The sequence below is a fragment of the Vipera berus genome, assembly GCF_964194415.1.
Source record: "Vipera berus genome assembly, chromosome: 2".
In the NCBI taxonomy this organism is placed as follows: domain Eukaryota; kingdom Metazoa; phylum Chordata; class Lepidosauria; order Squamata; family Viperidae; genus Vipera; species Vipera berus.
The window spans coordinates 89772723-89798109 of NC_138203.1; the positions used below are offsets into that span (position 1 = coordinate 89772723).

At 39.4% G+C, this 25387-nt stretch overlaps 1 protein-coding gene and 1 long non-coding RNA gene across 3 annotated transcripts in view; one reads left to right on the forward strand and one right to left on the reverse strand.

Moving 5' to 3' along the window:
- KIAA1958 overlaps nucleotides 1-25387 on the forward strand; it is a 67919-nt gene that overhangs the window by 21221 nt on the left and 21311 nt on the right. The window contains exons 2-3 of one of the 2 annotated variants that reach the window (XM_081317870.1): nucleotides 10920-11019; nucleotides 17793-18970. In XM_081317870.1, coding sequence (XP_081173996.1) covers nucleotides 17818-18970 — 1153 coding nt within the window. In that variant the 5' untranslated portion in view covers nucleotides 10920-11019; nucleotides 17793-17817. Of the gene's footprint in view, nucleotides 1-10870; nucleotides 11020-17792; nucleotides 18971-25387 lie in introns of those variants that run through there. The other variant, XM_081317871.1, reaches the window with a different exon arrangement.
- The window catches only part of LOC308662277, a 907910-nt gene continuing 903945 nt past the window's right edge, over nucleotides 21423-25387 (reverse strand). The window contains exon 4 of the long non-coding RNA XR_014025156.1: nucleotides 21423-21472. This is a non-coding gene — a long non-coding RNA (uncharacterized lncRNA). The remainder of the gene's footprint in view (nucleotides 21473-25387) is intronic.

The following is a 25387-nucleotide window of genomic DNA, read 5'->3' on the forward strand; positions in this document are numbered from 1 at the left end:
TTGGCAAGGGTGATAGTATTGTTGCAGATCTATGTACTGTCACATTTTGTACAGTGTAGTTTAGACTGACTTGATTCTGAATTGGACATGGAATGGAATTAGGTTAACCAAACGCCTTCCAATCTCCAGGCAGGCTTCATACATGCTAGATCTATAGCTTGTCCTGAATCAAACTGAGTAACAAATATCTTGTTTGGCAAGAGTTAACTCTATATAGCTCTTAGCAAATGAAGCTGGTGGAAACCCTATTTGTTCACGTACCCATATCGATTCAGAAAAAAGTGTGGCTTCTGAACAGCAATACACTTGGTACCCTCTTCGAACCAGAAACACAGTTTGTTGTATCTCGTGCATGAAATGTGCTCCTGTTTCTAATTTTAAACTGATTAAAAGCTATCCATGAGTCATGTTGCATTTCCTTCCTGTCAAAAATCTGTAAGCAATTTCCATCTCATCCAAATATTTTTCAACCGAGTATCTTATTAAGTAAGCAATTGAAGCATCCTAATATGCTAATCTGCTGAAAATTAAGATTGGCCACCTTCTGGATATAATCAGAAAGAACTGTCTGGCATAGAAGTATATGAAAATGAAATTCCACTGGCATGAAAAATAATCCACCATGCCAAATGTGAGGTTTTTGAATTACTTATGTATGGAAGAAGTAGAGTGTTAACTGTGTACAGAAATAGATAATTTGTAGACAAGGTTGTTATTAAACATAACCTTAATTTACACAAAATGTGTTACTCTTTAATTGGTCCTTTTAAGCAAGATGCACCTGCTTTAATAAGTGCATCATGTTGTATGCATATATTGTATGCAGTTTTTTAAAAGAATGTTTAAAATCTGTTTCCTTGGTTTCTGATTAAAATAAACAAAAGCTTTATACAATCATATAAAGATTGTGTGTGATTATCCTTTATTACTGTAAGCAGGTGGGATACAGTGACATCCCTTCTAGCCCTGTGATTCCATAATTCTGTATTCCTAGCTAGCCAGCAGCCACTCACTGAAAATGTTTACTGGGTTACTAACTCATTTTGGATGGAGGACTTTGGTGAAAACTTTCTCCATTGGCTGTAATTTATTGTACAATAATAGGTTCTGTTTGCTGGAGTTTGGAATTAGCTTTTAAAAACAGTATTGATTATGGCATTCTTGAATTTGTTGCTAACAGTTTCAAGTCAGCCTTTCCCAGTTTAAAGTGATACAGGGCTACAATTTCTAGCCGGCACGGCTATTGCCAAAAGCATTTAATTTGGGAAGACTAGTTCGTGTGTTTGTGGGTGTTTGTGGGTGCTGCTTTCTGTCATTTTATATTCTTCCTTATGGCTAAAATGAGACTTTCAGAAATTTTAATGTTCACGTAATTTGGGGCAAAATATCTCCTTTGGAACCCACAATTAAAATTTGAGTATCTGAGTTTTTAGATTGCAGGTATTAGTTTCCACATTTCTACTACAGGTGGTCTTTGATTTTGACCATTTATTTAACAAATAGTTCATAGTTACAGTGATGGTGAAAACTGGCAAACTGACTCTCGCTTATGACGATTGCAGCATCTTGCAGTCAATTGATCATAATTTGCGACTTTCCCAGCTGCAGTGGCGTAGCGTGGGGGGTGCAGGGGGGGCCGGCCGCACCGGGCGCAACATCTGGGGGGGCGCGCTCGCACTGAGCTGCTCAGGGAGCCCCAAGGGCTGCACAGAGTCGGCTTGGCTCCGCTCTCGAGCTGCTCTTTCTTGCAAAGCGAAACGAGTCCGGCAGGTGAGATGGGCGGCCACATAAACTGAATAAAATAAATAGAAGTGCCCAACTCTCCGCCCAGGCTCAGGCCAACCGCAAGCGCCCCGCAGGCGCCCCGGCAGGCTTGGCCGAGCGAAGACGGACCCGCCGGCCGGCTGGCCTAGCTTCGTGCGCATGCGTGGCTTTATTTAGCGGGGCTCACGTGCGAGCTTGAATGCAGCGGCTCTTGCAGGTCGGAGCCCCGCCCAGCCGCCCTCGAGAGGGACCCGGAAGCATCCCGCATGCGCGCGACTCTTCTTGGAAAGTCTACGCCGCTACGGGGCGCGTCTTTTCGGCGGTGCCATGACGTCACCGGGTTAGGGGGCGCAAATTGCCCCGGGTGCTGACAACCCACGCTACGCCACTGCCCAGCTGGCTTTAAACAAGGAAAGTCAAAGAGGAAAGCCAGATTTGCTTAGGTGCCATGCGATTCACTTAATGATCGTGGGAAAATGGTTGTAAAATGGGATCTGGTCACAGGACAACTCATTTCGCAACTGCACTGCTTAGCAACTGAAGTTCCGATCCCAACTGTGGTTGTAAATGGAAGACTATCAGTATATATTTTGGGTTTTCACCATACCTTATTATAAGGCTTCAACTTGATCTTTCTGTCAATTTGTACTCTAAAATGGGAATCCCTTTTTGGAAGAGGGCTACCAAACAGAAAATATGGGCGTTTAAAACTAACTCTGCAGCATCTTCTCCTCCACCATCACATGTTTCACCTTTATGTGCATATCTGTGGGTATCCTGGAAGCTTCTTCTTCTTTTTTTAGAGCACTTACCGGTAATTTGGGAAAAGATGATGCTAGTAAGACTCTTCTGATGTACAATGGCTTTACTTCACAAGGAGAGAGGCACTCCTAATAATTACGATGATGTACGGTTTGGCCTTCAGTTTAGCAAAAAAGATGAATGGCAGAAGGGAATAAAAGGCACGTATGTGTTATATGTGTGATGGAAGAAACATAAATAAAAAAGCTTTTGTTACCTCTGCTTTAATACTGGAACTGAGATCATATAATGAAGGTAAATGTTGGGAGATTAAGGATAGAAAAAATGCATTATGCATAACTCAGCTATGGAATTCCCTGCCAGAAGATTTAATAGCTTCTAATTTATAAGGCTTTAAAAGGAAATTAGATGAACTTTGGAAATATATGCTATCCCCAGAATTTAAAGCAGCGTGTCTTTGAATACTAATTGCTGGAAACAGCAGAGGAGAGTTGCTGCCATTATGTCTTATTTGTGAGACTCTCTTTGGCTTCTGTTGAAATAATCTCAGAGAAGAAAAGAGTTGTAATCCAACATATCTCAGCAAGCTCTTCTTATGTCCATAAGATTGTAAGATTTATATGCTAGGCCGGGCAATAGGCTTTATGCTTGGATAATTGACCTTACATTTTCAAACTGTACTGAATTATCATTAACACAATACTCAACTTGTTCCAGAAATAGGATGTCTGTTACCTCGTCATGAGGCATTTATTCAAGGGTGGCTCTACTCTGTCCTTAATTACGCATTCAAGCCGTGAAAATGTACAGTAAATTCTGAAAGCAATTGCAACAATATCATTTCCTCCACACTCATAATTGCACTGCATATGGTGTCAAAGCAGCATAAATCCCGTTATGATATATACAGTATTAATAGAGAAATAGGCTTTGGATAGGATTTTCAGGAGATTTGAAAAGATAAACACTGGGCTAATTTCCACATACAGTTTGTCTGAGCCAACCCCCTTTGTTTACTGGAAGATATTTGAATAGATGGCATATTCTATTGCTTTTACATTGTCCAGACATTTAGGGGAAAGGAAACTAAAAAGGCTGTACCAGATAAACAGTCATCACATTTAATTGCATTAGTCCTGAGATATTTAATTTACTCTTCAGTTATGTTTGGGTAAATCAGTTGCATGCAGCTTGAGGTACAGTGTTACATGTGGTTTAATCTCAGGTAAACAGCTATAGAAATGGCTATTTTCATAGATCGATTATTATTTATTGTTATACATTTATTTATTTTATTTTATTTATTTATTTTAATTCCATTTATATCCCGCCCTTCTCCGAAGACTCAGGGCGGCTTACAAGCTTAGCAATAGCCTTCATTCTATGTATATGCCTGCTTATTAGGGCTTTCACACCACCCCCCAAGCGGCATTATTACAAAGTCAGCTTAATTGCCCCCAACAATCTGGGTCCTCATTTTACCTACCTCAGAAGGATGGAAGGCTGAGTCAACCTTGAGCCTGGTGGGACTCAAACCTGCACTAATTGCAGGCAGCTGGTGTTACTTAGGGAGGCATTAGCCCACTGCTCCACCAAGGCTCTATACATAATGATGTCTTGAAACACTATGATCTGCATGCAACCAGATGCTCTGTATCTCAGTCTCAGTAGCAGAAAAGATGTTACAGGTAGTCCTCACAACCTTAATTGTGAGCAGCAAGCACTAAGAGACATGACTGTGAAACATCACATGACTGTGCTGGACTTACGACATAATTCTGCAGCAGTCATTAAGCAAATCAAGTGCAATACTGTGCGATCATGGCTTTCCAACTGATGTTGCTTGTTGGATGTTGTGACGGAGATCACATGTCTGTGGGATTCTGTGGCCATCACAAATGTACACCGGTTTTGAAGCACCCAAATCATGATTCCATGACTGTGGAGATGCTGCGATGGCCACAGGTTCGAGGACTGACCATAAGCCTATTTTTTCTCAGCACTGTTGCAACTTTGAATGCTTGCTGAGCAAGGCAAGTGGGTAAGTGAGGACTGTTTTCTAAATTGTATACCAGGCCTGCACAACATGTTGAGGAGAAAGGCCCATATTGATAATATTTTTTTTGTGGGCCCCAAATATGAGAAGTGTCAATCACTTGTTCTTTAAATACTGTAGGGGTGGAAGCAGTGGCACTGCTGACTCTTAAATTTACTACTTTTTTAAAAAAATGGTGGGCTATACAAGGCTGCCTGGCTGTCCACATGTTGTGAAGATCTGTACAAAGGCAGAATTTAAGTTCCTATTGCTTTATTCTATTTCTTAAACCTGAATTGATTATTATGGATACAATTAAACTTTTCAGTCAATGTATCAAAATGTATTAAGTGCTGCCTATGGAATTCTGGGAATTGTAGTCTACAAGTCTTAACTTGCCAAGGTTGGACACCTCTTTCTTTTGACCCAAAAAAAGTGGGGGGGGGGCAGTAATTCAACAACTGTAAAAGGAAATCTAAAAAAATATGTGAATATCTAACTCATTTAATAACTAACAATAATATCAGCAAGGGACCAGACAGCTTTTAATAGCTATAATTATTAATAAAAAAACGTTGTAACCTTCTCTAGAGGTTTCTGAAGAGGTGTTATCCAGGAGAAGAGTAATAGCCTCGTGATCACAGTGACAATTCAGAATGATTAGCAACTGGAAGTATTATATTTGATCACCACTGGGTGCTCAGTGGACATTAATAGTATATGTGAGACAGATCTCTAAGTCTGAAAAAATATTTAAGTAGTATGTTATAATTGGGGGGAAAAACCAAAGTAAAATGAGCTTTTTTGTCCAGGATAGAAATATAAACACAGCATTTGGTGATAAATATATAATGGAAGCTTACACATATATGCTCAGAAATAAGTTCCCCTAGCTTTGTTTCCACAGTGCACTTGCTTGTATAAAATGGAAGGTCAGTGTGTTGTAGGAACACACAAAAACAAATTACTGTAGTTAACAGTAAGATTAATTTTAGCTCAAAGCTGAAAGGTTTGGAAGATTAAGTTTAGCTCATGGCAGACGAGTCACACACTGGTAAAGCAAACTGGTCACACACTGATAAAGCAAACTCATTCAGCCATTTTTTGGCGGGAACACTTGTTACTAAGCTCTTCCCATGAAACAAAAGAGTGGGAACTTTTGACTCAGTTAACCATATGTGTTGCTAGAAACATTTCTAAAGAGATCTTACTCAGTTCCTGGCTGATAGGGACAGATGTTCCTGAAACAGGGCCTTAATTTTCTTGTAGCCTGTTTTAAAGGAGGAAGTGTTCATATTACATTGTTGTTGTTAGTTCACGTGTCCGACCCATCACGACCCTATGGACAACGTTCCTCCAGGCCTTCCTGTCCTCTACCATCTTCTGGAGTCCATTTAAGCTCACGCCTACTGCTTCAGTGACTCCATCCAGCCACCTCATTCTCTGTCGTCCCCTTCTTCTATTGCCCTCAATCTTTCCCAGCATTAGGTTCTTCTCCAGTGAGTCCTTCCTTCTCATTAGGTGGCCAAAGTATTTGAGTTTTAGCTTCAGGATCTTCTAAAGAGCAGTCAGGGTTGATCTCCTCTAGGACTGACCGGTTTGATCGCCTTGCAGTCCAAGGGACTCGCAGGAGTCTTCTCCAGCATCATAGTTCAAAGGCCTCAATTCTTTGGCGCTCAGCCTTTCTTATGGTCCAACTTTCACTGCCATACATTGCAACTGGGAAGACCATAGCCTTCACCATACGCACTTTTGTTGACAGGGTGATGTCTCTGCTTTTTAGTGTGCTGTCTAGATTTGCCATGGCTTTCCTCCCCAGGAGCGAGCGTCTTTTAATTTCTTGGCTACAGTCCCCATCTGCAGTGATCTTGGAGCCCAGGAAAATAAAATCTGTCACTACCTCCATTTCTTCCCCATCTATTTGCCAGGAATTGAGAGGGTCATATTACATACACTCACCTTATAGCTACACTCAGGGTAGCCTCTGTAGATAACTGTATAATTATTGGAAACTTGTAAAACCTGTGCGATGGAAAGAAAACTGAAGTGAGAGAAGTGAATACAGTTTCTTTGAAACCAAATAATTTCAGATTGCCAATCTTAGATTGCTTTCATGTATTTAATTTAGCCAGACCTAAATAAAACTCTTACTTTGGTCAACTTTTTTTTTTTTGCATTCCCTTAACATCGTATATGCATCCTCACTACATATGGTTGCAGATGCAATCTGTGGGACTACATTACCATTCTGTTCAGCTTCTACAAGTACACAAATTCCCAAGTAAGGTTTTTTCCCCTACCGTACACTATTTATTACCAGTGAGCATGATGGCATCTCTTGTCAGTATGTTTTCTTCTATTTTTGACTTTTTGTTCTGTTTCATATGAATTAAAAGCACCTACTTGAACTTTAGTTTTAGTTTTGTCCCCAACCACTGAAGTACAGAGAGACATCACCTTGCTAACAAGGGTCTGCATAGTCAACAGCTGTAGTTTTCCCAGTAGTAATGTATGGCTGTGAGACAGTGGCACAGTGGCCTAGAGGTGAAGACTCTCGCCTCCCACATGGAAGGTTGAGAGTTCAATACTAGGCAGCAGCAGATGTTTCTCTTATCAGGGTGCAAAGAGAAAATACCTGTTGCAAACTCTGCATAGGTAACAGGAAGGTAAAGAGTAAACGCTCAGCTCCATTCAGTCACCACACTCTACCCCGAATAAAGGCATTAAAGGGTGTAAAAAAGAAAAAGTATGGTTCTGAGAGTTGGACCATAAGGAATGCTGAGATCCTTTCAAATTGTGGTGTTGGAGAAGACTCTTAAGAGTTTCTTGGCCACCAAATGAGAAGACTCGTTGGAAAAGACCTTGGTATTGGAAAAGGTAGAATGGGATGGCAAAGGATGAGATGCAATGAACATGAATTAGGGCAAACTCCGTGAGATGGTTTTGGATAGGGAGGCCTGGCATACTGTGGTCCATGGGGGTCGCGAAGTCAAACACAACTTAGTGACTGAACAACAACTGAAGTATGGTCTGTAGCTTGCCTTGTTAAGGCCAACTGTCCCTTAGCCTGAAAAATCTGTGCACTCCAGTCTTGGTATGCTAAGAAATATGAACAAAAAAAAATATAAGTGAAGACAGTACAGATATTCTCAGGGCTTCATCAGTATGAATTGAGTGTTTTGCTGCTTCTAGGTTGCAAAGATTCAGATTTCTAATCTGATTTAATATTAGTGACCTCTGTTGTCTTTTATCAGGTTCAACTAATGTATTAGTTAGCTTGTTCATTTGGATGGAGTCACCTGGCTGAAATTACCGACACCCTGATAACATATTGGGATTATTATAATCATATGTTTGCAGAATATCTAATATCAGTTTGCTATTGATTCAGACTATGGCCAACAGATTACAAACGTTGGCTCCCTGGGTGTAACTGAGCCCAGCTTAAAATGTTGGTTTTTTTAATCTTAAAAGTTCTAAATAGCTTGGCACAAGTTTATCTGTAAAGTTTTCTTATTTGTATATTTTATTTATTTATTGCTTTTACTGCCTGATCCAATAAAAAGGTTTCCTGGAAGTTTTAGCATAAAAATAGTAAAATACATGAAAAGCAATAAACAAAGAACCGGAGCATAATAGTGCCCATTCATATTTATCTATCTGAACATTATAGGCCTTTTTCCAGAGGTCCCACCTCATGATTACCATCCCATGAAATTACATAAGGGAGAGGGCCTTTTTCATTAATTGCACCTTGTCATGGAACAGCCAACTCAGCAAGATATCTCAAATGAGATCACTGGGCAGCTGGAAATGTTCACCCAGACTTTTTAAATAAAGTACATAATTCACTTGAGATCTCTCAGTTTTCAAGTTATTCTGCGGTTGCTGTGAGTTTTTATTTTTGTTGCATTAATCTTGTTTGTGATTCCATACAGCCTTTTAAATTAAATTGGTTTTATGTTTACCTATTGTAATCTTTTCACAAAGCTTCATCTTACATGGTGCTATACAAATGTCATAAATATTTAAAATAAAGAACGTTTGGACAATCTTTTCTTCCTTTCCCTTTTGTAAATATTTTTTTTTGAAATTGAAAATGCTAGTGATAAGCATGGTAACTTTCAGAATTAGTAATTGCGCCTTGAACTTTGAGTGTAAAACCTTCCAACAGGGATTAGATTAGCACTGAAAATCTTTTGAGCTAAAGAAAGGAATGAAAAATATGTTAAATAAATAAATGCTGCATGGGTTAATACATTGTCCCAGTGCATTTTTAAACTGTTACTGAACAAACCATTGCATTGGTTCATACAATACACTGTCATAAATCATGGCTTACAAATTACACTGGCTATGTTTGTACAATGTCCTAAGATAAAATAAAACCACATTGTGATTAATATGATGTATGATCTCAGCAGTAGCTGTGTTTGCACAATACATTTAGTTAAATACTATCAAGTAGAACTTGTCTCCTGATGACTACATCATGGGTAAATGCTTGACAGCTTGACCTATCTCAAGTAACAACCTGTAGCTCTTCTTTGAATTCACCATCCATCTCATCCATTGTCACCCCCTTAATTTCTTTCCTTAGCTTTGCCAAACATCATTCTTCTCTTCCAGTCTCTCAACTTGTCATATCACATGACCAAAGGATTGTGCTTGACTGGTCATCATCTCAAGGAAAGAGTCAGTACCTTTAATCCAGGACTGATTAATTGGGTTCTTGAAGTCCATGACCTTTTAGTGACTGTCTCCAAATCTGAAATTTGAAGGAGCCTATCTTGTTCCTCTTGTTCTTTTTAAATGTCTGGGTTTTAGAGCCAGGCATTATCACATCATTGCTTTCAACGCTGTTATAGAAATATCTCCTTTTTAAAATGAAGTTTAAATTTGTCATTAGGTCCAGTCCCTAGTAGCTCCTATAGTATTTTTTCCCCTGTTTAGCTATTCTTAACTTCAAGGGGGGAAACTACCTCTTCAGTTCTTTCAATTGTAAATTCACTATACATATTACTTAACTCTGCCTTTGTTTTTATTCTAATGTGTTTCATTTCTACCTCATCTAACAACCAACCTGCAACACCATATTTATGCAAAGCATTCCATAATTCAATTCTATTTACTTTGTTGTGTACTAGGTAATAACTTTTCTTTGTCACATTCATTTACTTCTTAATGACCTAAAATGGGAGAAGGGGGGAAATGGCCTACAACCGCGCTTACCCCATTGCCGGCAATGGGGAAAAAGTTCTGATACGTCGCACAACGTCACGGGATGTCATGAGTCTGACATGTCGGGCCCACATGCCCAACATAAATTCACAACATCTCCAAATTTGGCTAGTTGTTATTGTTATTATTGTTGTTATTGTTACAAAGAGTGTGAAGGCGCAGTGGTTAGAATGCAGTACTGCAAGTACTACCAGCTACCAGCAGTTTAGCAGTTCAAGTCTCACTGGCTCAGGATTGATTCAGCCTTCCATCCTTCTGTGGTCGGTAAAATGAGGACCCAGATTATTGGGGGCAAAATGCTGACTCTGTAAACTGCTCAGAGAAGGCTGTAAAGCACTGTGAAGTGGTATATAAGTCTAAGTGCTATTGCTTACTATGCTTGTAACTACCTTTTTTCTCTATAAGCACTGCAGAATGTCTTTTGGGTTTTAGTGTATTTCACTGGTCATGATAAAAATGTAGCTAAACAAAAATAGTAGCAAAAAAACAATACATGGATTAAAACAGTGTGGATAGACTTATAGACATTTTATTAAAATCGAAGGGGGTTAGAGTTTGTTATAAACAAACAATGATTTCAGAGAATTCTAAACATCTGAGGCCATAAATGTCCTCATTTTCCTGATTGTGCAAGGAAGAATTGCTATCAGTGGGTAATGATGATTGAATTAGCATCTCTAAAAAAACTAGTGATCCAGTGATTAAGGCACCAGTTAGAAACCAGGAGACTGTGAGTTCTAGGCTTCCCTTAGACACAAAAGCTGGCTGGGAGAGAGTGTGGGCCAGTCACACACTCTCAGCCCAACCCACCTCACTGGGTTGTTGTTGTGGGGAAAATAGAAGTAATAATGAGTATTAGGTGTATTTGCCACCTTGACCTATTTATAAAAAATAATAAAGGCAGAGTAAAAAAAGTTCTGATTGTGCAGTACAAGTAGAAGAAATGCAGCAAGTAATATCTTTTGGCCAGTGTGTTCATCTTTTGTTTTTTCTTGTGAAAATACAGAAACCCGTTTATGGTATGAAAAGTAGATTTTTCACAACCAGTAGAGAACAAAATGTATGGGGGATGAATAATCTTATAACATTTATTTTATTTCTCTTTTTTTTTCTTCAGATAGATAAATGGCTGGCTTTGTGGGTAAAACTGTTGTTTACAGCTGAAGACATCCAAGTTCAGACACACAATCAACTTTAACTTTTCGGCTTATATTTTGGTAAGCCTTTTCCTTATGCACGTTTGTAACTTCACAGTACAACTTTTAAAATAATGTTTACCTTTAAAAACATAACATTTCATTCTCTTTCCTGGTACTACATTTGACTGTCTAGGTACACAATTCAAAATAGAAAAACCATTATAGTGATTAGTGTGGGAGTAGTAACATCAAAGGAGTGGGAAAGCAATAGGTAGTTCATACTTACTTCCCCTTCTCCTTATGTTTAGTGATGCATAGCTTTAGCTGTGAGAAGTTTCAGTTACTTTATACATACCACTATCTACTATTGTCACATAGTTCTGCAACTGAAATCTTAGGAGTTATTTATTTATTTATTTGGGAAATAGATTCCATGCCATCTGAATCCAGAGTAAATTGATAGAATTATGATAATGTTTTGAGGTCATACAGAAGATGGGAAAAGCAATAGGTAGTTCATACTTACTTCCCCTTCTCCTTATGTTTAGTGATGCATAGCTTTAGCTGTGAGAAGTTTCAGTTACTTTATACATACCACTATCTACTATTGTCACATAGTTCTGCAACTGAAATCTTAGGAGTTATTTATTTATTTATTTGGGAAATAGATTCCATGCCATCTGAATCCAGAGTAAATTGATAGAATTATGATAATGTTTTGAGGTCATACAGAAGATAATGTGAAATGTTCCTTTTTATATTTTAATATAAGGAACAATTTGGCCAAAGACCTGAATAGTTCTAAGATGGCGGCGCCTGGAATGGCTGCGGCTGCATTGGCTCTTGAAGGTGAATAGTTTTGGGAGGGATAGTAAAGGCTATAGGCCACATGATCAGGAAGATTTTAATGTGTTTGAGCAACATGGTGGAACTAAGGTAACATACGACATACGACCGACAATCTTTGCTGGCATGGCGAGTTTCTAGTTGTTTTGGAACTGTTGGTGAGACCATTAAAAGTCATTGGCGCTGTTTGAATTTGTTCTACCAGCAGCAAGATCTGACTGCTGGCCTAGTGATGGATTGTATTGCAAATCAGGGCTGTTTCCAGAGGAGGCAGAGGAAGAGAGGACCTGGAGCTTATGGAGTGAAGGAACTGGATGAGGCTGTCAGCAGGCCCAGAGGAAGAGAGAGAGGCTTTTGGAGGAGTTGGTGGTGGCGGCAGCAGCGTGCTCCAGGGGCGAAAAGAAGCAAGGCCTCTTTAAGGAAAGGGTGGAAGAGTCAGCATCAGAAAAAGGAAAGAAGGCGAGGTTGTCAGAATACAAGCTAACTTGAGGGCTAATCCACATGGAGCCCCATTTCCATCTGTCCTGTTTGCCATCGTTCACTCCCTAGAGACTAAAATGGACAATGTGAAATTTGAGCAGGCCCCGAACAAGGAGTATATATCGGAGGTGGTGACCCTTTGAGAGCTGTATGCAACGAAATTTCATTTTGATGTATGCCGATTGGTGTACATTCAAAGTGACAATAAAGTTATCATCATCATCATCATCATTAATATAGCCATGGATAACTTGCACACAGATCCAGTATCTTGGTAGAGCTTGAGGTATATGTTTTGAACTCCAGTGGAGCTGTTCTGAGGATAAGGCAGTCAGAAGACAGGGCTTTTATCATTTTTGATCAATTTAGTAGCTTCATATTTTTACCAGTTTATCTAAGAGATGTTGGTATGTACTAAAGTTCTTCACTTGAAGGGAATTTTAAGGTTTGAACATATACATTCTCCATTGTTAAATCATGAGAATAAAAATACAAAGGCTAGGATAGAATTACTTGGAGAAATTTCTAAAACACAGGATAAATCATTCAGATGTCTTTATGAAGGTTAAGATAAAAATGGAAGAATTCATAAATGAAATGTAGTTGTGTTTCTGCACAATTATGTGCCACAGATTTTTATGGTTTGTCTGCTTTGCTAAAGAATATAAATAGTAGCAGTCATTCCATCTGAAACAAATTTTTGGTCCCTGCATTTCATTTCTCATGAAAAGTGTATACTACTATTTTTTAATCACATTAGATACAACTTATATATAATTTTATGAGATCATGGTGCTATTATGAGGTCATGGTGCTGTCATTGCTTTATTTAAGTATCTAAGTATATTCTTCCTGACTTAATGGCCAATGTATATGAAACCAGAATGAAGTTAATCCAGAAAGGTTCAACAATAATTAACCTTTGCAGTTTAAAATTACAAGTTTTTGCTATGCTTACATTGTTTCTAATTGGATATAAATGTTAAAGTTATAGATAGTCCTTGATTTATGACTGGTTGCTTAGTGACCATTTGAAGTTACCACAGAACCTCCCTTGGGGTTACTTGCAACATGGTTCTGAAGTTACAAAAGTCACTCCCCCACATGCTCACATAACCACGTATTGAGCACTTGGCAACCGGCTTGCATTTGTGTCTCACAGTCATGTGACTACATTTTCATTATAGTTTTGCAGAAAAACCAGCATTTATTTTCAGTTGTCAGTAAAACTGTCCCATAGTGAACCATCGGTTCAGTCAACAACTGTGATATTTGCCTAATGACTGTTGCAAAAAAGATAAAATTGGGTCAGTCATGTGACCTGATTTACTATCATCATGACTTATGACTGTGTTGGGCTGGTTCCATTACAGTTTTAAGTCAAAGTCTACTGTGCCAACTACTTACTATAAGTATTCTGGGCTTAAAAATATATCTGCCTATTAGTTCTAGCGTAACCCAATTCTGTATCTGTATAAATAGCTTCTTTTATTTGTTAGTTGGTAAAAGAATCTCAGAAACATGTGGCCTATCATTTTCTCACCTAGAGACAAATGTGTCTGCAACACAGATGGTTGTGATATAGGGGATTTTATGATATGCTGTTGACTTGTCCTTTTGAGGCACTACAACAGGTGAAGAGACCTCTTGCTACTACAAGCAATTGCCTTTGTGCTTGATTCAAGAAATCCTAGGAGATCAAAGAATGGAATTCATTTTTTTTAAAATTCAGCCACTAGCTAACACATTTATTTTATCATGAAATTGTTAATGTGCACCAACAGCTAATCTGTCTGAGTACGTGGGAAGTGGAAGATGATCCTAACAGAATTGTAAAGCAGCTGTAGTTGTATCTATCCATGGTCCAGCACTGAACTAATACACTTTCAGGGAATACTTGTTTTGTGTTGCCCCAGATAGCGGAAGATGTTTAATCAGCCAATCTGTTTGCAGTCTGTTCAGCACCTGTTCAATAGGCAATCGCAATTGAAATTATGCCATTTCATACTTGGCAAAGCAGCTTTCTTCTACTGAACATTTGCCAGCTGTAGCAGAACGATAGTAGAGGAAATAAAATGTGGCACCATGCTAAGGATTAAGCAAATGAAAACTCTGGTCCTTAATTAAAAATAATAGTCAAGAAAGGAAACATTGTATACTATTTATTAGATTAACTGCTGGAGAACCTATGCTTCTAAAGACTTTCTTGGTAAGTTTCTTTCTGAGAATGCATTTGCATTTTAATGCAACTTTGAAAAAGGCATTGTTTTTTAAAACACTGATCTGCAATGAGACGGGTTGTACAGGTAGTCCCTGACTTACAACAGTTCCTTTAAGGACAGTTCATAGTTACAGCAGCACTGAAAAAAGTGACTTATGGCTGTTTTTCACACTTAGGACTGTTTCAGCATCCCCGTGGGTCACGTGATCAAAATTGAGATGCTGGCCACCTGACTCATGTTTATGACGGTTGCAGTGTCCTCAGGTCAGGTGATCGCTTTTTGTGACCTTCCGACAAGCAAAGTCAAGGGCGGAACCATGTTAGTTAGTAACCGTGTTACTAACTTAAAAACTGCAGTGATTCACTTAACATCTGTGGCAAGAAAGGTCGTAAAATAAGGCAAAATTCAGTTAACCAGTGTGTCTCTTAGCAATAGAAATTTTGGGCTCAATTTTGGTCGAAAGTCGAGGACAACCTGTATAAATACAAATAAAGCAGATACAGGTAAAGCAAATAGTTCTTACTCTGTGTGCAACAGTAAGTATAGATGAGCTGGAAGAGGAATGAATTTTCACAGGAGCAGAGTATATTAAATAAGATGCAGCCAGGAGGCTGGCAAATGGTAAAAGGGGAGTTTCAAAAGAGATTATTTCAGCAAGCTAATAATGATAAATGTCTGAAGCTGCATTATAATAAATCTGATTATTAATCCATCTAGCTCCAGTATATGAATAATGACCAGTAGAAATAGCTCTTAGGAGTTTTTCATTAGGGGAGAGAGAAGAAATTGATCCCACAGACTTCTAGGCACTGTTGTGCTAATGGACTATGACATTCCTACAAACCAAAGTGATTATCTTTTTTTTAATGAGCTTATCTTATTATGATGGGTGTATGTGAAAAAAAGGAGATTTGTGTATAGTTAAGATTCCTGTGGAGGTCACAAAGTTCACTCTACAGCCATCTGGAAAATTTCTTTCAGTTGAGGTTGGATCATTTAGTCTTTGAGACATGTTTTATGTGTCTATATTTGCTAACAATAGTTAAAACAATCTAAAACATACTCTAATGCAAATAATATTTTAAAAAAGGATATATATATATATATATATATATATATATATATATATATATATATATATGTGTGTGTGTGTGTGTGTGTGTGTGTGTGTGTACACACACATACACACACACACAGTAGTTTGGCATATATTAGGGTGCTCTTTCTACATTCTCCCTCCATATAAGGGATTATTATTTTGATTCTTCATTCATTCTGTTCTTTTCAGTCATGCATAAACAAAAAGAAGCTAAGTTCCTAAACATACAATAGTTCCCCCCAAAAAAAGAACTAATTATAGCATTCTTATGTGACAAAAATTAAGAAAGTTATACATTTGTTACTTCAAAATGTTTACACTCTAAAACTGATCTTTTATAACCTCTGCGAACTAGGTTGAAATGATTGGTCATTTATTTATCATTTTGCCTTTGCTTATGGTATGCAGGGATTGTAGGGAAATATCTTCAATTGAAAGGGAAGCGGTGGCTCAGTGGGTTAGGACGCTGAGCTTGTCGATCAGAAGATCGGCAGTTTGGCAGGTCGAATCCCGAATGCTGCGTAGCAGAGTGAGCGCCTGTTACTCGTCCCAGCTTCTGCCAACCTAGCAGTTTGAAAGCACGTAAAAATGCAAGTAGAAAAATAGGGACCACTACGGTGGGAAGGTAACAGCGTTCCGTGCGCCTTTGGCTTCTAGTCATGCCAGCCACATGACCACGGAGACGTCCTCGGACAAGCGCTGGCTCTTTGGCTTTGAAACGGAGATGAGAACCAGCCCCTAGAGTTGGAAACAACTAGCAGATAAAGGGGGAACCTTTACCTTTACCTATCTTCCATTGATTAAATTATTCATACAGGTAGTCCTTGACTTAACGACCACAACTGAGCTCAAAATTTCTGTTGCGAAGTGAAACATTTGTTGAGTGAGTTTTGCCCCATTTTATGACCTTTCTTGCCACAGTTGTTGACTGAATCACTAGAGCTGTTTTTTTTTATTTAAAAAGTTTTACAATACATTTTGACTTTAATCCCCCCCTCCCCCACCCCCACCCAACCCTCCCTATCCCTTCCCCCCATTCCCTCCTCCCCCCCCCCGACTTCCCAGAGCTAAATACAGGGTATAATATCAAAAAACAAACATAAGCACCCCTATGTTATCAGCAATAAACTATTAATTCTATCTCCCTCTAGCTCATGTAAAATGAATACAAACAATATTAATATTACAAATAAAGTAAAAAAGAAAAAGAGAAAAACAGAAAAGAGCTTTGCTCAGAATAGATTTTCTTAATCCCAGTCCTTATTCATATTAATTTCAAAGAAAAAAACCAAAAACAAATTCTCAGTTACGCGCCAAAAGCGCCTATTAACCTTAATAATCTCCAACCAAACTAAACCATAATCAAAAATAATTCTTGCATGTATCACACCAAATGTCTCGCAGTTCCAAGTCATCCTTGAATTCAAATAAAAAGAGTAAAAAAAAAAAGGGTTAAGCAGTCTGTAAGACAACTTGTTGTTAATTAGGAGCTTGCATACCCATTCTTAGTTCAACACATACTTTTAGTCCATAACCCTAATATACTTTTCTAACAAGCAAATAACATCCATCTTAAATTGTGTTAAATATTAAAAAAAAAAACTTCTTTCTCCTCTATAATAAATTTAATCCATTAAGATACTAATTTAAAAATTTAATCAGCAATCTTAACGCCCCAAAACTTTTGGAGCACGTCTGTCATGACCCCCAAAACTTCTTTGGACCGCGCCCCTCCCACATCTTCACTGTAAATACACTTTGGAGATTCCATAACTATCTGCTGGTCTTGCTCTTGCTCTCGTCTCGCTCTTCTTAGGGCGGCACGCGTCTTCCTCTGGCCTCCTGCAACATCCAATGAAACTGTATCTTGATCCCCTCCAACACTAGAGCTGTTAATTTAGTAACATTGTCAAGTGAATCTGGCTTCTCCATTGACTCTACTTGTCAGAAGGTTACAAAAGGTGATCACATGACCCCGGGACGCTGCAATGAGTCAGTCCCCAAGCATCCGGATTTTGATCACGTGACCACGGGGATGCTGCAATGATTGTAAGCGTGAAAAATGGTCACAAATCGCTTTTCCGTTCCATTGTAACTTTGAATGGACTGTTGTAAGTCAAGAACTGTCTGTTTTTTGTGGAATATGTATTCTAGTTCAAGTGCCAACTTTGGTTCTAACACACTTCTTTTTCTTTTCTTTCAAGGGACAAAGTTATTGAGTGATGCATCATGGAAGACTGCCTCCATACATCTTCTGAAAACCTTTCCAAGCTGGTCAGTTGGGCCCACAGTCACGGTACCATTTGCAGCCTCATTCCAAATTTGAAACACCTACTTTCAGAGGGTTCCCATGGCAACCTGACAGCTATGTGGGGCTGTAGTGCAGGCCATGCCTATCACTGGCCATTGACAGCTACTTGTAGGGCTGGCTCACAGGAAAGGGTTTGTTTCCAGGATAACCGAAGTTTCAACTCGGATAGTCCCAGCATAATAGGCATGCCTTCAGACCCCCAAGCCAGCCCAGTGGAACGCTATCCAGGGAGGTCAGGAAAAGCAAAGTTGGACTGTAACAGAACCAGAGATTCCTGCGATTTCTCCTACTGCAGTGAGCCTTCTGAATTAGACGACACAGTGGAGGAATACGAAGATGAGTCTAATCTTTTTGACATGGTCTGTGAGTCCTCGGTGACCGATGAAGATAGCGATTTTGAATCTCATGGTCAAAGATCTCAGATAAATTCCCTTAAGAGGCCTGGCCCATCTTCTTCACTACATTTGGACTCTCAGTCTCAGGTCATTGATGGAAGCAGCCGTGATGTTTTAGCCAAAAAAATAAAGCAAGAACTCCCTGAGGATTACTATATCGTGGCTAATGCAGAAATCACCGGTGGCGTCGATGGCCCTGCGTTGTCCTTGACACACATGTCAAAACCTAAAGGTGGGGCCTCCTATCCTGTGGCCTCTAAGCTAACGTCTCATGCATCTCCTTCCCTCAGTGCTGACTTTGATTTACAGAATGTTCCAGCCTCTTCACAAGTTACATCAAGGCCAATGACCCAGAAACCTCCCAAACTCAATCTGCCTTCCTCAAGCAGAAGGTCCGGTAACGTCCCAACAGTAAATCCTCAGGTGGCCCTCCAGGTGCCTGCCAGCACTTCTAATTCTGGGAAACCTATCAGCATTCCTTTATCAGCCTTGCAGCTCCCTGGCCAAGATGAACTGTCAGCCTCAGAAGATCTCCTCCAGCCTGGCCCAAACCAAGTTTCCAACGATGTAGCATTGTCTCCTTCTGTTAGCACAGAGCCGGAGGTTAGCTCTAGCCAGCAGCAGCCAAGCAGTGCTCCTTGCACAGTCACTGAGCCGGTGGCACAGACAATACCAGGTATCAACATTTGGAACGTTTCTAATGATGATTTGCTTGATGCATTTTTTTAAAAAAAATCGTATTTTTTTTAAATTTTAATTCCATTTATATCCCGCCCTTCTCCGAAGACTCAGGGCGGCTTACAAGCTTAGCAGTAGCCTTCATTCTATGTATATGCCTGATTATTAGGGCTTTCATACACCCCCTAAGCGGCATTATTACAAAGTCAGCTTAATTGCCCACAACAATCTGGGTCCTCATTTTACCTACCTCGGAAGGATGGAAGGCTGAGTCAACCTTGAGCCTGGTGGGATGCGAACCTGCACTAATTGCAGGCAGCTGGTGTTACTTAAGGAGGCATTAGCCCACTGCTCCACCAAGGCTCTTTTTATTCTTTTCCCCCAGAAGTTATTTTTTTTAATTCAACGTGTACTAAGTGCTAATTGATTAGTCGTGGTGATGGTGGTAGTAGGAATACAGCAGCAATAACTTACCAAGAATCAGTGTGATTTGGAGGCAAGATAAATAGGACATAGCAATAGTGCTTAGACGTGTATACTGCTGCATAGTGCTTTACAACCGTCTCTAAGTGGTTTACAAAGTCAGCAGATTGCCCCCCTCCCCCAACAATCTGGGTCCTCATTTTACTCACCTCAGAAGTTTGGAAGGCTAAGTCAACTTTGAGCCGGTCAGAATCGAACTCCTGGCAGTGGGCAGAATTAGCCTGCAATTCTGCATTCTTACCACTGTGCCACCCTGGCTCCTGATAGCAGGATAATAAAGTAGCTAATAACTGACTTATTGGCCAGGACAGTAACCTACCACATCCTAATCACAGTTTCTAACACTGTTATAGAAAAGGAATTATATCTAACACAGTATACACATTATATTGGATCTTTATGCACATCATTAGTTTTCTGAAGGCAGAGGAATGTACTCATGGTTCCTAGAAGGTAAGAACTTCAGGTGGAATAGATATCAGGCTTGCGCTCCCTCTGAAATTAGTGGGCAAAAGCACAGCATGGCTTATCAGAAAGAATTTCATTGGATTTCCCAAGGAAAGGATAAAAGTTGAATATCTGTACCTACTTTGTGAAGAAAATTCCTTTTTGTATTGCCAGAATTTATGTCAGCTTCAGCCTGTTTCTCTTACTAGCATTCCTGACACTCTGGTTAGACTCATACAATTTCAGTTCAAGCAAGGAAAATGTGAAATATGAGCATCGGGGTTCCAAGTCCCGTTAAGCAAAGGGGTTTTTGTTTTGTTTTTTTGAAGCTATTCCACTTTATCTTTTAAAATACAGAATAAAATGCAGAATAAAAGACAAAAGCAGGGGAAATGGGAGGATTACAAGAAAATACTTTTTTGTATTTGTCTGTGCTACTCTGTCAGCGAACCAGAGTAGCATGCAATCAATCTCACCTAGTAGCATAACTCGCTTGTCCTTGCTTAGTGGACTTTCTTGGAAGTTAAAAACAGAGAAGAACCCCAGCAGAGAAGGGCAAGCAGATCAATTATACTACTTAATCTACCCTGTCTCCCACAGGGCAGTCTTCTACCTGAAGAGGTCCTGTATTTCAAATTCTGGGTAGTTCATGTTTGATTCGTTGATAAGAACCACACAAAAGGAGAAGAGCAAGAGCCATGCAGTCGTTGATCACCAGTCACGAGATGAAAAACGAGCAAAGAAAATATTCAGTGGATCGTTGTCTTTCTCACTATGACACAATGGCGTTTCTGTTCAAGATTCAGCAGCCATTTCTGCATTTGCATCATCCAAAATATGCAAGTTATCCAAGTTAAAGTATCAATTTGGAGGAAGGGTGGTTTGTTTTTGTTTTTGTTTTTTGGCTGATTTAGATGTGACTAGCCTGCTCCCTTACTTTTTAAACCTTGCATTGCCTGTTCTAGAGCAGCCTGGCCCAAGCAAAATCCCTTGCACAGATTTAAGTTACTTTGAAATTTAAAAGTAGATAACAAATTCCTACTCTAATAACTAATTTAAGAGTCTTTAAGTTAGAAAAAAAATATCCCATGAACATTTTATTTATGTTTATCCCATCATCATCATCATCATCATCATCATCATCATCATCATCATCATCATCATTATTATTATTATTATTATTATTATTATTATTATTATTATTATTATTATTATTATTATTATTATTATTATTATTATTATTATTATTATTATTATTATTAATTCAAGGCAGCAAGCATACTCCTTTCTCTTCTATTTTCCCCACAACCTAACCCTATGACATGGGGTTGGGCTGAGAGAGAGTAACTGGCCCAAAGTCAAGCCAGCTGGCTTTCATGGCTAAGGCAGTACTTGAACTCACCGTTTCCTCCTTTCTTACCTGGTGCTTTAATCATTAGACTAAAGTTCCAGGGGTAAGCAACCTTGGCTCTTTTATGACTAGTGGACTTCAACTCCCAGAATTCCTGAGCCAGCATGACTCAGTATGGAAACCTCTCCCTTTCCCCTCAGCATGGCTGGCTCAGGAATTCTGGGAATTGAAGTCCATGAGTCATAAAAGAGCCAAGGTTGCCTACCCCGGGCTAAACTGACTCTCACTATTACAAGAGGTGGCAAGCCTCTTCTGACAGGAAGAAAAATAAATGGTGACTGAAAGCCAAACGAAAAGAGCATGAAATTGCGACAGGGAGCAGGGAACGGGGGAGGTGAGAAGGCTGAATGAGCAGATGAATACGTCTGCATGAATGGATAAAGTAACTATATACACGTGGAATCATTATGATTCTCCCTCTGTCTTTTGGGGGACGTTTACGAGGAAACAAAATGGGGAATATGAAGAAAAGGGCATTACTCAATGATTCTGCAGTTCTGTATAACAAACCTTTTGCTGAAAGCAAAACCTTTGGGGGTGAGGGGGGGAAAAAGTGGGAAAAGAAGTTACAAGTGGAAAGCAACACTGAACTCTCTGGAAGATCCAGGCAAAAATGGCAATGCAGTCCAGAAAGACTGCTGTAATTGCATTGGATAAGGATGCTTCTCCAGGCGATAGCAACTATAGCTAAAAGAGGGGTTGTTTCTGAAAGAAGCAGTGTTCCACTCCTTCCTCAAGAAACCATATTGGATCCCGTAGATTAGCACAATTTTCATCCAGTCCCCGCCCCTATTGAGGAAGGTTATAGACAAGGTGATTGGCCTCCACGTCCTGAAGGAAGCAGATTATCTGAACCCGTCCAATTTCAGAGCAGAGTATAGTATTGAGACAGCTTTGGTCACATCCTGATGACCTCTAGTGAGGTTGGGATGGGGTGGTGGATCCACCCTAACATTCCTTCATCACCCTGTGGCCTTTAATACTTGTTGACTGCGATATTCTTCTGGTTTAGCCTGTCAAGAATTGGGGACTTGTTCACTGTTCTCCATTGTTCCAGTTGGTGCTGGGGGAGAGCAGGGGCAGGCAACCTCGGCTCTTTTATGACTCATGGACTTCAACTCCCAGAATTCCTGAGTCAGCTGACTCAGGAATTCTGGGAGTTGAAGTCCATGAGTCATAAAAGAGCTGAGGTTGCCTACCCCTGGGGGAGAGTGATCTGGTCTGAGACCTCTGCTTTGCAGGGTGCCTTAGGATTCCAGTCTCTTTCGTCGTCTTTTTCATATCTTCATGAAGCCATTGGGAGAAGTTATCTGTCAGCACTGGGTATAGTATCAATAGTAGGGTACTGTTAACTCTCTCGTGATAATCTATAATGAATCTCTTTTCCTAGATTCTTATTGTTTTGATTTTGTTCTGATGGGTCAGAGAGTAGAAATTGGTGGAGGTTTTTATTTTAGCATTGCAGCCTGATTCATTTGAATTTTTAAAAGTTTAATTTTTTTTTAAAAAAAACTGATATATTTCAAAACTGCGAGCTGCATTGGCTGCCGGTTGTCCTCTGGGTGAGATTCAAGGTGTTGGTAATGACTTACAAAGCCCTACATGGCATGGGTCCGGAATACCTACGGCAACACCTGCGGCCGGCGTCAACTTCCCTCCGTCCAGTGCGCTCCCACAGAGAGGGCCTCCTCAGGGTGCCTCCGATCAAAGAATGCCGATTGGTGGCCCCCAGGGGGAGGGCGTTCTCTGTGGGCGCGCCAGACCTGTGGAACCGCTTGCCGGTTGAGCTCCGGATGGCCCCCGACCTTCGCTCCTTCCAGCGCGATCTAAAAACGTATTTATTTGAGCAATCTGACCTGGTTTGATGGGTTAGGGCAGGGGTTTTAATATGTTTTTAATTATTGTTTTAAATTTGGGCATTATATTTAATCGTTTTTTAAACTTTTGTATTCTTTTTTTATATTTATTGCCCTGTACACCGCCCTGAGTCCTTCGGGAGAAGGGCGGTATAAAAATATAATAAATAAATAAAATAAATATGTGGGGCCCTTGTCAAATGGAATCTTCGCTTAAAGTGTGGATACCTTCAAGTCCAACATTTAGAAATTGTTGAAGAAAATGTGATCCATTGAAAATATTGAATGTTTACCTTTTTTACAGCATTTGGGATCCTTCAGTGGCCTAAGAAAATTCGCCTAAAATGAAAGTTCAGGTAGTCAACATCCATTAGACACCTTTTCATGCTGGAAATAAAAAAAAAATCACTATCAGTTTTATAATTTTGATTATCTCAGCAGACATACAAATGCACACAAAACATCTATTAAACTTCAATATATATTTAAAATTTGTTCTTCATGTTTTTTTTTATAAATGTCAAGGAAATAAATAGTCTTTGAGCTTTATGTTTTTATTAACCAGAGGCAATTATTGGACACTTTCAGTGAAAAGAACAAAAAACAGTAACTTTCAAAAGGCTTGTCTCTTAGATATGTTAAATTAATTTATGAAGAAAGCTATGTCTGTAAAAACAATTCTTATATACAATTTACTCTTTTTATATAGGTCTGCTTATTTTTTTTTAAAAAAAATATCCCAAGTAATAAATGTAACTGGTGAATTAGCCAGAGACTTAGGTAATTCTAGGTTTTACTAATTCTTAGGTAACTTTAGACTCAACTGGAATTTAAATGGAAATTTGTATTACTTAAATGGGTTACTTTGAAGGAACTCTTTCAATGGCAAAATGCAATATTTCAAAACAACACCATGCTGTGTTACTCTGAGTGCATCTTCTGCCATCAGATCTTATCCTGTTTCTATGTACTTGTTTTGTACAGTAGGTGCGATTGCCCAAGAATAAAAGTTACATCTACTGACACTTTATTAATTTATACATTTATACATTAATAAAGGTGCAAGAGCTTTGTTTTTGCATACAAATCATCTATTTGCATCAGGCAAAGTACAGGTGGTCCTCATTTAGTAACCATAGTTGGGACTAGGAACTCAGTCATTAAGTGATGGGGTCACTAAGCGAAACCGTGACTGTGCTTATAATCTTATTTCCAGTTTACGGATCTGTAACATTCATAAATACGAGATTGGCTGTAAAGTTACCTTTTCATCATGGTTGGAGTTGAACAATTGCTGTCTGAGATGGTTGCAAAATGAGGATTACCTGTATTTAGATTTATAATTCAGGTATTATTGAATTGGTCTTCCTGACATTTCTCACATTTGGTTATCTGACTGGTGCTGCTTGGAGTTGTAGTTTGGCCATATCTTGAGACCTACAGATTCCTCACACATATGCCATTAAAACAGATCCATTCATAAATCATATATATTATGAAGAGTTGCTTCATTCTTTTGGGAATCTGTAATTTATTTATTTGTTTGTTTAAAATATTGGTCTGGACCACTTGGGAACTGGCTAGGACTATAAATCTTAAATTAAGTAGCATAGAAGCCTGCCGCAGCAGCGCTCCCCCCCCCTGCGCCTGCCAAGATGAGGGTTCCGGCACCTTTTTTTTTTAAGAAAAAAAGCACTGGCTATATATATGTATACACACACACATATAACCATCTGGCCAGCCCCGAGGTTGGAGTTCCCCAAAATGACACAATGGGTCTTAGGGGAGCTCCTTCCTTATGGATCTTGGGGAGTCCATAAAATCTGGCAGTAGGCGCATCTTTGGGGCGCATAGTTCTTAAAGCCTCCCCCCCTATTTTCCCTTGTCGCTTTAATCTCTCCAGTACTTTGGAAATTTGGTTCCTGAGGGTTGTCATAGGGTCGTTTTTGACAGTCCAGTAGGCGCTGGTGTCATTGAGCAGTGTAAGGGCTTTGTGGATATAATCAGGTCGGTCCATTATGACCGTTGCTCTGCCTTTGTCAGCTGGGAGGATGACGATGGATGTGTCATCCTGTAATTGCTTTAGGGCTTCTTTTTCAGTAACTGATAATGTTTGGCAGCGTCTATGAGTCATACGTAGGCTTGTGACGCGGTTCCTGATAGAGCCCCTGGTCTCTTCATTAATATTCACTTGTTGGATAGCTGATTCAAGGGCCAC